General features: G+C 33.0%; 1 protein-coding gene across 1 annotated transcript; it reads left to right on the top strand.

Annotated features, from left to right (window-relative positions):
* Positions 1–7,858: 7,858 nt before the first annotated feature.
* Positions 7,859–12,470, top strand: LOC112510292 (protein VERNALIZATION INSENSITIVE 3-like). The gene is made up of 4 exons (XM_025115651.1): positions 7,859–7,913; positions 9,711–10,356; positions 11,105–11,424; positions 11,709–12,470. Exons 1-4 carry the CDS (start codon positions 7,862–7,864, stop codon positions 12,320–12,322), a joined length of 1,632 nt encoding a protein of 543 aa, XP_024971419.1. The 5' UTR covers positions 7,859–7,861; the 3' UTR covers positions 12,323–12,470.
* The last annotated feature ends 928 nt before the right edge of the window (positions 12,471–13,398 follow it).

The raw sequence follows: 13,398 nt of genomic DNA, 5'->3' as shown, positions 1-13,398 counted from the left end.
AATGGAAACTCCTGACGGTCAAGTTCAGTGTAAAGATGGCTTAAATACTGATTTGCTAGAGGTGTCGGTCGTTCAAGATGAAAAAAAACTTATCACAATCAGATATTCAGCCTACTTCAGTTCCAAACATTGAACCTTCACCTAAACCTGTTCCAAATAATTCCCCCAATACTTACACTGATCAAAATTTAGATCAAAGTTCCTATATTCCCCTACCTCATAGCTAAAAGTAGACTAGAAATCATCCAATATATCAAATTATTGGTGATCAATCAGCATCTATTCGTACTCGGTCTGCTACTGCTAATGAGTGTCTTTATTCCACTTTCCTAAGTAACATTGAACCAACTAAGGTGTTTGAAGCCTTAGCAGATCTGGACTGGATACTTGCGATGCAAGAGGAGCTGAATCAGTTTGAAGCACTAAAGGTCTGGAGATTGGTACCGCGTCCCATCAATAAAACGATTATCGGTACAAAATGGGTTTTCAAGAATAAAAAGGATGAAGATGGCGTTGTTGTCAGAAATAAGGCCCGACTCGTTGCAAAAGGATACAATCAATAAGAAGGTGTTAACTACGATGAAACCTTTGCCCCGGTAGCACAGATTGAAGCTATAAGGATGTTTCTGGCGTACGCTGCACACAAGAATTTTACTGTGTATTAGATGGACGTCAAGACGACATTCCTTTATGGTCTTCTCAAGGAAGAAGTTTATGTTGCTCAACCGGAGGGTTTTGTGGATCAGACAAAGCTGGATCATGTATACATTCTTGACAGAGCTTTATACGGTCTTAAACAAGCACCGAGAGCCTGGTATGATATATTATCAGAATTTCTGGTAAAATCAGGTTTCTCGAAAGGTAACATTGACACAACTCTCTTTATTAAAAAGAAGAAGTCGGATATTATTTTGATACAAATTTATGTAGATGACATAATATTTGAATCTACGAACCCAAAATACTGCAAAAACTTTTCTGTCTTTATGGTTTCTCGTTTTAAAATGAGTATGATGGGTGAGATGAACTTTTTTTAGGACTTCAAGTCAAACAATTATTCTTCGGGAATTTTTATCTATCAAACAAAATATATTTTTGATATCCTGAAGAAATTTAATATGGAAAACTGTTCATCTAGCAAAACACCTATGGCTCATGGTACAAAACTACATGCTGGTCCATCTGGAAAAGCTGTAGATCAGAAAACATACAAATGCATGTTTGATTCTTTAATGTATTTGACGTCTTGTAGACCGGATATTATGTTTTCGACACATCTTTGTGCCAGATATCAGGCTAATTCAAAGGAGTCCCATTTAAGTGCCGTTAAGCGCATTTTTCGTTATCTGAAAAGGACTGGTAATCTTGGACTCTGGTATCTCAAGGATACTAGCTTTGAACTAACAGCATACTCAGATGCAAATTATGCAGGTTGTATGTTGGACAGGAAGAGTACCTCGGGGCATCTACAATTTATGGGAGATAAACTAGTCAGCTGAGCTTCCAAGAAACAAAACTGCATATCCATCTTTACCGCTGAAGCAGAATACGTAGCTGCTGCTAGCTGCTATTCTCAAGTACTAAGGATGCAGACACAACTCAGAGACTACAGTTTTTATTTTAAATAAAATTCTCATTTATTGTGATTCCAAGAGTGCAATAGCAATATCTTGTAATCCTGTTCAACACACTAAGACCAAACATATAGATATCCGATATCACTTTATTAAAGATCATGTAGAAAAAGGAACTATTGAATTGTATTTTGTAAATACATAATTTCAATTAGCCGACTTATTTACGAAAGCTTTAGATGAAAAACGCTTCAGCTTTCTAGTATCTAAGTTAGGCATGCTAAATTTGAAAATTTGAATTTTTCTTAAAAACATTTCAATTTATTGAACTGTGTTTAATTCAAATTCATTTATTCAAAATATCTGTATTTTTAACACAAATCAATATTTCATTTTTTATGTGATTTTAAATACTTTGATCGTGGAAATCTATATTTGAGGGGGAGTGTGGATTTTGTCTGTATTTTAACTAATTCATATTTCGAGGGGGAGTAAAAATATCAGTATGTACAAACTGGTTTAATTTTTCATTACAGGTTATTGAACAATATCTAATTTTTGAAAGACTTAAGAGTTTAGAAGAATAAGTGTTTGGCCGATTTAGATTAATCCGGACAACACTTTGTCCGATTTATTACATATCCGGACAAAGCAGTGTCCGATTTAGGCTAATCCGGACAAAAGGCTATTTGATAAACTCTTACCTGGATAAGATTAGATATGATTCTAAGGAGTTGTGCGATTTGGTAAATCGCTTGATCTTATTGTCCGATTTAATAAATCGCTTGATCTGTTTGTGCGACTAAGTGTTTAAATCGCTCATCTCTTTGAGCGATTTCCTTTTAAATCGCATGTTCCTTGAGCGATTTATGTCTTAATCGCTTATCCTTTGAGCGATGTTCCTTGTAAATCGATAATCTCTTGAGCGATATTTGTCTAAATCGCTTGTGTCTTGTGCGGTTTATTGCCCGATTTATGACTTAGTGGTGAGAGCATTTTCTAAATCGGACAACCCTTTGTCTGATTTATCTTAATCCGGACAACCTTTGAGCGGATCAGAAGTTGAAAGGTTTTTGTTTTTCCTATACATATATACATCCGATTTTTACCTTTCATTTTTTACTTTCACCATTTATCGCTCAATACTGTTCATCGTCTTCTCTGAGTGACTAAATCGCTTGTGTTCTTCAAGACTTCAAATCGACTTCTGTTTCATCTTCATCTTCTTTCTAAGGTCTTGATTGAATAATCTTTGGACTCATTGTTTACATTTTGGACTGTTCTTGGACTTAATTCATAATCGAATCATAAAATGAATCATAATCAGAACCTAATCTGTCAAATTTTTGATTTGGACTTAATGGACATAAATTTTGAACAAATGATTAAATCAATTCTAATAAACCGTTCAAAATCTAGTTTTTTGTATTGTTAATCAGATTTTAGTTTAGGTTTTATTTGTTTTGATCGTTTTAGATTTAGGTATAGGTTTAGATTGATTTTTAGTCGATTTAGGCTTGAGTTTTGATTGGACTTCTCACCGGAGAAGGTGACTGGACTTTACTCCGGTCAACCTCAATCCGCATGAGTTGTCCGGTTTATTTCTTTGACTTAGTTTTTTTTTATCTTTTGACCAGATTTCTAATCCGGGTAGATTTTTTTCTTTCCTTAGTTTGTTTTTTTGGTTTTGTTTTAGTTTAGTATTTTTTTAGAAATTTTTTTTAGGTTAAATTTTTTTTAGATATTTTTTTTCAGGTAATTTTTTTAGGTTAATTTTTTTTTCTTTTATAATCCTTTTTAGTTAATTTTTTTAGATTTTTTCTTATTTTAGAATTTTTTTAGTATAGTTTTGTTTTATTTTGATTTTCTTAGTTAAATTTTTTTTAGTCTTTTAATTTTTTTTTTAAGTTTTTCAATTTTTTAGAAATATTTTGTTTTGATTTTTGGATATGAGCATTATATTTTGTCTTAATCTGTGTCTAACATGTTCTGATTTTTACAGGTTAAAATGGCTGAACAACATAATCAATCTGACGAGGAATTTCATATTCCTTCCATCAGATATGATAACCTAAACAACCCGAACCAGCCTACAAACAACCCAATACCAGAAGAATCCCTACTACCCCAATCTTTCTATCTTGAAATCAAACCAAACAACCATTCTTTCAACTTTGATATGCCCTCCGATTACAAGATTATACCAGAAATACTTCGTGGACACCCTATTTCTTATGCCCTTTCAACCAATATTTGTGTCTTGATGATATACCTGCAACAATTTTGGAACACACTAACCCTTGCTAAAGATGACGATATCTATTTTTTCGAAGGAAACGTAGACGAATACACAAGTCGTTTGACCTTGAAACGACTCCGAACAATTCTGCGTCTACCGGGACCAACCTCGACAGGTTTTGGGATTCACAAAGAAACCCGAGATTATCATTTGGAGTATAAGTATTTTCTTAAAGCGAAGCGCCTCCCGATTAGCCAAGTATGAACCAGACATCCCGTTGTCTCCATCAAATAAATTGATGCCAATAAACTCCTTAGAGTTTGATATCCTGTATTCACTGTTACAAGACAAGATGGAAAGGTCTGGGTATTTAGTGAAGCTAATTTCTCTAATTTGTATTTAGAAGACCTGGAGCACATGTATCACGAACTACGAAATATGACTGTCAGAAGAGAAGGAGCAGTTGTTGCTCTTGAAGCGATCAAAAGATTTATGCGGAGTCATGTCAAAGTATCAATGGTTTTTGATATCCAAATGGGTGTTGAAGACAATCAGAGGATCATTAATTTGAAAAGACCAGACCAAGAGCTTGAAGATATTGAAGGCTATCATCTGTATATCATTCTTGAAGAACCAGAGTTTGGTGTGGTGTATAGTGCTGAAGGTCAGATAAAGAAGTTTATGAGATTCAGTGAGCTGAATAAATACTGTGATGGTACTATAAGGATGGTGCATTGGGCGCTTGAGACGATCAAAGCTGACAACGATAAAACCACAGAACCGGAGAGAATGAGTCCGAAAGAAAGGTATCTACTGATTAATGCTCTCGTGCATTAAGGAGGCTCGAGACGCTACTTGGGCTTAGAAAGTCACATTCACAATGTCTCGAACTTGAATCCAAAGGGGGAGATTGTTGGGTTCAAGATTGTGCTTAAAAGATTGTATTCAAGTTTTCCCATCTTGTAATTGTTTTGTAATAGTTAGTCTTGTTAATTTCCTAGTATAAATAGTTTTTTTGACTGATTAATTGTAATTAGTTCATGTTAATCACTCTGTAATTTTCTCTCAAGTAATATCATTCTCGAGATTGGTGAAAATCTCTCTCTACTCTCAATTTGTGTTCTTGAAGGATTAATCTGATTTGTATGATAGTTGGGATTAACAATATTCAATACTGATTCATTTTAAAAGTGTTGATGAGACGATTATAACTATATAATTTATAAAAAAAAATATTTCATAATAATTTTAGTTCATATACGATTATTTATTTTAATATGATAAAAATGTAAAATAAAAAATTGATATAGTAAGTCGTATGAAACAAATTATATGACATATAAATTGTAATTTTAAAAGTAAGCAAATATTTGATCTTTAATATTATCTTGGGATGTGGAATTTTAAAATTATGGGTTCTACAGCTTAAAATTTATAAATTAAAGGTGTAAAATAGAAATAACAAAATAAAGAATATAAAACAAATTAAATACGATAACTATAAGGTATAAAATAAAAATTATAAAAATAATTCACTACATATTTATGTTGTTTAATAATATTAGATTAATCGAAAAATATTCAATATTGGGTTCATTCTGAAGGCATTGATGAGACGATTATAATGATATAATTTGTAAAAAGTGAAACGTATTTTTTTAATATATGATTATGTATGATAATATGATAATGGTGTAAAATGAAAAAGATATAAAATAAATTAAATAACAACTATAAGAGTGTAAAGTGTAACTTAAAAATTAAAAATAATTTGATTTTAATATTATCTTTGAAACGTGGAATGGGTGTTTAGCTTCAAAACTTGTACCTGATGCATAAGGGGTAGTACCTCTTAATTTTCAACTTTTAACCGTTTAGCATTCTTAATCATTTTAACCACTTAACCATTATGTACTAGACCATTCAGCAATTGTCAACAACCTCTTCAACTCTTAACCGTTTAGCATGCTTATATATATATATATATATATATATATATATATATATATATATACTAGAACAAGACTCGTGCAATGCAACGAGATATATCTTGATTTTAGTGTTTCATTAGACAATATCTATGTCGATATAATATGTTTTTATGTGGTTTTGCGAAAACAACAATGTTTATAGATTTGAAGATATCATAAAACTTTGAAAAGAAAATATCGATATTAGTATTAAATTAACTATTTAAAACTTCTTGTTTTTTTATTAGTTTTAATTCTTTTTTTATTAGTTTTAATTCATTTTTTTATTATAATTTAAATGAGGTTTAATAACAAAGTAATTTATTTTAATTTAATAGTATAATTTTTTATAAAGATAATAATTAAGTACTCTGTTAGAACTTAATGATTATCCTAATTATTGTTCAAATTTTTTATATTTAAAAATGAGATATTTATCATGTATTTGATTATGTTTATCTGCAGTTTGTTACATGAAATCAAACATAAAGCTTTAATAAGTTGTACTTACGCATAATTTATTTGTAGTCTTAAATTTTTAGTAATATGCATTAATAAATAGTAATTCATGCATAAAAAATAGTTTTTAAGACTTTTTGTCAAATGCTTTATAATATAGTGTATATATATATATATATAGTATAGATAGAATAAATATTGATATATGAAAATGCGAACACTTTTTTACTATAGATAAACACTTGTGATGCTATTATTCCATTATATATGATATACATGTGATGTTAAATCAGATATGCAGACGACTTTTGACGCGATCTAGGTTGCGGGCCAAGTCGTCCTTACACCATTAAGCCCCCTCATATGTATTATCACATGTGAAAAGGATGTTCTTGATGCCATACTATAATACATCAAGACTATCACATGTGATACTAAATCATAGACACAAACGATCTTTGATGCGAGTTAAATCGCAGGACACATCGTCCGCACACCACTAGGTCCTCTAACATGTATTATCACATATAATAAGAATGTTCTCGCGTTCTTGTAAAATAGAGGTGTTCTTGTTTGATCGTTTGAATCTCCACCTATATATATATATATATATATATATATAATTAAAGCTTGTACATCTATTTATTAACCATCAAACTTGTTTCAATACTAAATAAATAGGAATGTATTAGACAAAAGATAATAATATTACATAATTTAATAATAATATTTAATTATTGATGTGTTTACAAGAATAAAACATTCTATCCAAGGTTGTACCTAAAACTCCCAAATTTTCATTTACTTTTCATTTATTTTTGTTTATCTATTTATATCATCATAAATAAAAAGTTTAACAAATTCATGTATATGAGATAAGATAAGTAAAAGTTTGTAAAGGTAGATAAATGTCTGTATTTTTGTATCAGTCATTATATGAAGGTACATGAAGATCAACATTTTTATTTAGCCGTTATATACAAAAAATAACTCATTCAAATGCTCATAAATTTTCTCACATTCTTACAAAAATGAGTTGCTTTTACATGATCACAACTCTGGAAATGTGAACCCTTAGGGATACTTCACATGTTCAAACTTATGTTTACTTCTCAGTAGTCAACAATTTGTATTTAGTAAAGATTATTGACAGTTTCCGTGTCTGTTAATTTTAAACTCTTATATGATTAATAAGGTATGAATAAATTGATCAAAACACAATATAACTTATACAATGTGGAATTTCACCTTTCAATCTAAGATTAATACCATAATTATTGAAAAAATAATTTATCAAAATCCATAAACTTTAAGTAATAATTATAACTAAGAAAAAATAAAATCAAAATCAAAATGGTTAAATAAGAGCATTGAAAATGACACCATTAAATTATGATAATGATTATAATAATAAATATTTGAAATCAAGGATGAAATTTAAAAAATACACAAAAAAAAACTGCTTAAATTATATGGATAGGAGTATCTTTTTAGCCTTTAACAGTTAGTAGCATTAACATCAACACACACACACTCTCTCTCTCTTAATTTTTTCTTGGGTTTTTGAAAAAATTGAATCTTTTTCTAAAAAGATTGGTACTTTGGTTTCTTCTGAATGTATGATGAAAGATCCTGAAGCTGGGTTTTCTGGAATGGAATCTGTGTTCTCAGGTTGGTATTCTTCCACCTTTTTTTGCAATTTAATGCCTCTTCTTTGCTGCTACTGCATGATTGCCATTAAACCCTCCCTCTTCTTCATTCTTTGCTGTTTACTTGTTCTATCTGCTGCTTTCTCTTGATTTTCAAGATTCTTGTGTTTAATTCTTGAAAATGTGGGTTCTAAATAACATTCAGGTTGATTTTTCTTTTATTATCTTTTTCTGTGCAATTAATGCCTGTTATCTGCTGCTGATGATTGTCTGAAAGCAGTGCTATAAAACTTCCTTCTTTGCTGTTTTGCTTCTGATATTTTCTGTTTTCCTTTTCCTTCTCATTTTCAAGCTTTTTTCTTGTTTAATTCTTTGAAATGTAGGTTTAGAATCGCTTATTTGGTTGCTTTTTTCTTGTGGGATTCTGGTATTTTGTGGGTTAATGATTGTGGATAGACTTTACTTTCACCTCCTAGGGTTCCTCCATTAACTACTCCTTCAGTTTCCATACACATTTACACCTTTTGATTTCTAACCTAGGATTCTCAAAAAACTAAAATTTGTGTAGATTTCTTTTTACCAAGTAATTTATCACCAAAAGCTTAGAATTTTTGTATTGTTTGATGTTCAACTTTAATGGGGTTGTTAAGTTTTTCTTATCAAAAGATTAGGATTCAGAACAAGAGAAGTATCTGTTTGACATGAAAAAGTTAAAATGTATATCTTCTGAAACAAAGGGAGTACACCAAGTATGCAATTCATTGCTTCATCACTTGAAAATTCCGTACAACATGTAACTTGAGTTAATTGGATGCCTTAAATAGCGTTCGATAATGATAAAATAAGGAAATCTTGTTGGACCCTGAAGGGCATAATCAAGAATTACACCTTAAATACCGTTTGGTTGATTCTTATGTAGCATTTCTTTTCATGTAATAAGAATTATATGTTGCCAACTTGGCATCCACGTCATCAGTAACTAGAAGATCTACTGGTTGGTCAAAATGGGCTCGAAATGTGAAAGACTTGAATGTTTGTTATACTAATTGAGAAGCAAAATTCATGGTTACACTAAATAGGAACTAAGACAATTTCGTTGCATTTGGGAAGCCAAAATTATTAGCTTAAACAATTGACAACCGTAAAAATGGTAATAATCGCTGATTTGGCGTGAAGTAAATATGTTATCCAACATATTGGTTTGTATTCACATTTACTTTGAGATAATTATCCTCATGTTTCTTCCTTTCCCATCAATACTTAAAGTTTTCTAGATCAGGATGAAACAAAATAGTCCTACACTTCAAGAAAGAACACCCTTTGATCTTTTAGGTCAAACCTGCTATTTCTTACATTCATTTCTAGCATTACTATGATACATCTAACACCAACATTTTCCAAGATGAGTGTCTGTTATAAAGGTTTATTTGCTTATCGATTTTGCTGTTTTGATTTTTTAAAGAATTTATGTACATTTTTACTTGAATAATAGTTTGTTTGACCTGAAAAGTCAAAGTGTGTGTCCTACTATATACAAGTGGTATATCAATAATGCTAGTAGATCAAAATAGTGGATATGCCCCTTTGTTTTTTATTACGGTTTCTTTCCTTTTTCTCCATTTCTTTGAATTCTTTCTTGCACATTTTATTTAGGAGCACAATTCATTTTCGAGTTGATATTTTCCTTTTGCGGGACTCATTATATCGTTCAGATGCAATGGGAGGTCCTGCTAAAAGGAGAAACAAAGAGGACCCACAAACTAGTGTAAAAGATCGAACCTTTAGTGTTTTTCTTACGTGTTAATTTTCTGTTTGACAGGATTTGTGCTTGACCCTGAGAAATGTAATCAACTGAGCTTGGAAGAGAAGAGAAAACTAGTTCACCGAATAGCTCATTGGTCTGAAGACGCCCCAAAGATTCTTAGTTCATTGACTCGTAAAGAGCTTCTTGAAATCATATGTGCCGAAATGGGTAAAGAGAGAAAGTATAGTGGATTCACAAAGCTTAGAATGATAGAACACCTTCTTAAACTAGTCTGCAAAAACACCAAGAGAACAACCACCGAAAACTTGCTAGATTTTTCACCATCCAAGAAGCAAAAACATGAGGCCCCGCTTCAACTACCTAGTACCACTTTTGAGAATTCTAGAAAAGATCAGACAAAAACTCGGGTTTGCCAGAATCTAGCATGTAAAGCAACTATGTGGCCCGAGGATGCTTTTTGCAAGAGATGTTCTTGTTGTATTTGTCATCAGTTTGACGATAATAAGGATCCTAGTTTATGGTTAACGTGTGATTGGGATTTGGATTCTGGTAACGAAGGTGATGAGCCGTGTGGAATGTCATGCCATTTGAAGTGTGCGGTTAACCATGACAGGGCTGGCATATCAACCACTGGTACCTACCCAAAGCTGGATGGTGGTTTTTATTGCGTTTCTTGTGGAAAGTCAAATGGATTAATGAGGTATGTGCTCTTCGTTGATATCATCTTTGCATTTTCAGGTTTGGTTGTTTGAACTTGGACTTCACATGTAACATGAAGTTTAGGGGATGCTTCGTTTGGGGGATGGGGAATGACAGATTTCATTAATGGTATCTGGTTTGATGCTATGGTGATCATTGCCAAATATCGGGTAATGAAACATTCCTCAACAAATTGGGGGAATGAAACCATTTCATTCCCATTTTCATTCCATGAAACAAACCAAACGCCCCCTTATGTTCTTCGTGTTTCAAAGAGCTCCATGCTAAGTTCAAGACTGTTAGTTTCCAAATTCATAATTAGTATAGATTTTGTTACCAACTCAATGTGCTTTTTATTTGCAAGATTTGTTACAAATAGGAAGGTGGTTTTCGGTACTTTCTTGAAGATGTATAGAATTTATATCGGTTTTAAAGATGAGAAATCTGTTCATTTGATCCGAAAAGTTGAAGTATTTATATCCTAATTCCTAAGCCTTGGAAGTTGATTAGTGTTTGTGCATCTTGGTCATCCTTAATGATAAATTTATGCTCTTCATGTTCTAAAAGGATTTACACACTTAGAGGTCAAAGTTGTTACTTTCCAGATTCATAGTTGGTATGAATTTTGTTGCCAATTCGAATTCGTGCTTTTCGTTTATAACCTTTACTATAAATACCACATTTCTTTTTTCAGTTTTCAAGATAAAAATCAATCTGTTTCACCTCAAAAGTCAAGTTCTGTTTTTCAGGACCTGGAGAAAGCAGCTGCTGTTTGCTAACGAAGCTAGAAGAGTTGATGCATTGTGTCTCCGAGTTTCCCTTAGCCACAAGATTCTTGAAGGGACCATGAAACATCAGAAGCTCTTAAAGATCGTTGAATCTGCAGCAAAAGTGCTTGAAAATGAAGTGGGACCAATTGGTTTAGCATCGGTGAAGATGGACCGTCGCCTAGTCAATCGGCTCACGTGTAGCACCGAGGTTCAGAAGCTCTGTACTTCCGCAATTGAAGCTTTTGATTCGTTGTGCTCCAATTCAAGCGTAAACCATTTCCAGATAAACAGAATTCCCAGTACGTATCTCTTTTATGTAACTAGACATGCAACAACTTCCGCTTTAGGATGTCTTGTTCATAGAACTTGTTAAGTCGCCTAACTTCTTCTCAACAACATATCATAACACCTTTAGGTAGAAATTTGGTCCTATAAATTTAGAAGTCTTATTTAAGTACTCTATTAAGACGTTTGGCCATGCTAAAAGACCCATTTCATTGTAGTGTATGTATAGGCGTCTCTATGTCGTGTTATTTCGTATGTTCTTCATTTTTTAGCTTGATTATGGTGGTTCTTTTGGCAGCATGTCGGATTTCATTTGAAGAAACTACTGCGACTTCAGTAACAATCGTCTTAGATTACGAATCCCATTTGTTTGAAGATTTCTTCGGATGCAGAATCTGGCACCGAAAATCAACTCTGAAAACATATCCAAAAGAAGCAACGTACATCGTCCTAAACCCGGAAAAGAGATTCAAGCTCACGAATCTTGATCCATCAACCGAGTATTCTTGCATGGTTTCGTTCTTCAGCAACAAAAAAGTCCTCGGATTCTGGGAGTCAAAATGGACGACAACCAAGAACACAGAAGTCAACGCGAACAACACACAGACGGATTCCACATCGGATTTTCCTTGTACCCCGTGCAAATCCGATGGTACAACGAAAGCGGGGCCTCGGGATGAACCTAATAAGAAGAACGAGTACGAGTATGCAGTGGGAGTGATCAGAAGTTTGGAGCACAATGGACACCTGAGTAAAGACTTTCGAGTGAAGTTTCTTACTTGGTTTAGCTTGAAAGCAACGATGCAGCAAAGACGGGTTGTGAACGTTTTTGTGGATGCGTTGATTGACGATCCCCCGAGTTTGGCTGAGCAGCTTCTTGATACGTTTTCTGATGAGATTTGCGGCCATTAGAACTCCCGAAATCGCGTAGCTGGGGATCGATTCTGAGTGTTTGTTTTTGAAGACGATTGATGTTTGTTTTTTGGCACTTGATTCAATTTGGATAAATGTATAGCTAAGCTAACTATGGGGAATCTATTCGTTTGTCTATTTAAGGATTCTATATTTTTAGTTATGAGATGGGTATCTATGTACCATTTTCACTTCTCTAGAGAAAAATATGTGTTTATAAATTCATTTATTTGAATATTTTATCTGTTAAAACATTGAAATGTGAAAGAAGATCAGTATATGTAACACATGAATCTTTAGTGAAGATGTCTACGTAGTGAGACGAAGATGGTGCTGGAGCAACCTTTTCTCATACAAAATGTATAACAATCTCATGTTTAGTGGGCAGAGAAGATCAGTATACTAACACTAAGGGGCCGTGTACCTAAACACTTACCCGGTAAACGTTTAACGGTAAAATTCAACTCTATCGCTTACTTATCAGGTAGATTTTAGTCTAGGAAAACAACAACATATATAAAAATTTACCCGGTAAGCGCTGACTGTGGTAAGAGTCGTCGCCATCACTTACCGCGTAAGACTCTCGGTTATTGTCTTCGCTCTTACCAGGTAAGATTTTTGGTCCTTGTCATACTCATTCGGTAAGAAATGTGACTTGGTAAGCGCTTACCCGAGTAAGAATTTTGTAAACGGCCCCTAACATTATTGTGGCTTTCTGGTTGGGATAATGTAATTCTAGTACATATTAGACTAATGTATTTAATTGCAATTAGTATAATGTAGAGGGTACTCCTATGTAATTAGTATCTCTATATATAGAGACCGACTGTGATTAGGTTACATACAAAATCAATACACAAAACTCTTGTGGTTTATTTTGGTATCAGAGCCAAGTTACCAAAACCCTATCAAAACCCTACCTGCCCTCTTGGTCACGCCACTATAAGGCTGATCGTCCGCTACTGTCGTTAATCTGACTGTTTGTTGTTGCCACCGTCGCTGGAATTTGCGGCCGCCACCGGTGGAATCATCTGCTATCACCGCCGCCACTAGAATCTACCGTCTGTCATCTGCTG

This window comes from Cynara cardunculus, assembly GCF_001531365.2.
Source record: "Cynara cardunculus var. scolymus isolate 2C chromosome LG 3, CcrdV1, whole genome shotgun sequence".
NCBI lineage: Eukaryota > Viridiplantae > Streptophyta > Magnoliopsida > Asterales > Asteraceae > Cynara > Cynara cardunculus.
Note: the sequence above shows the minus strand (reverse complement) of the source record. Positions and strands in the feature narration are given on the sequence as shown.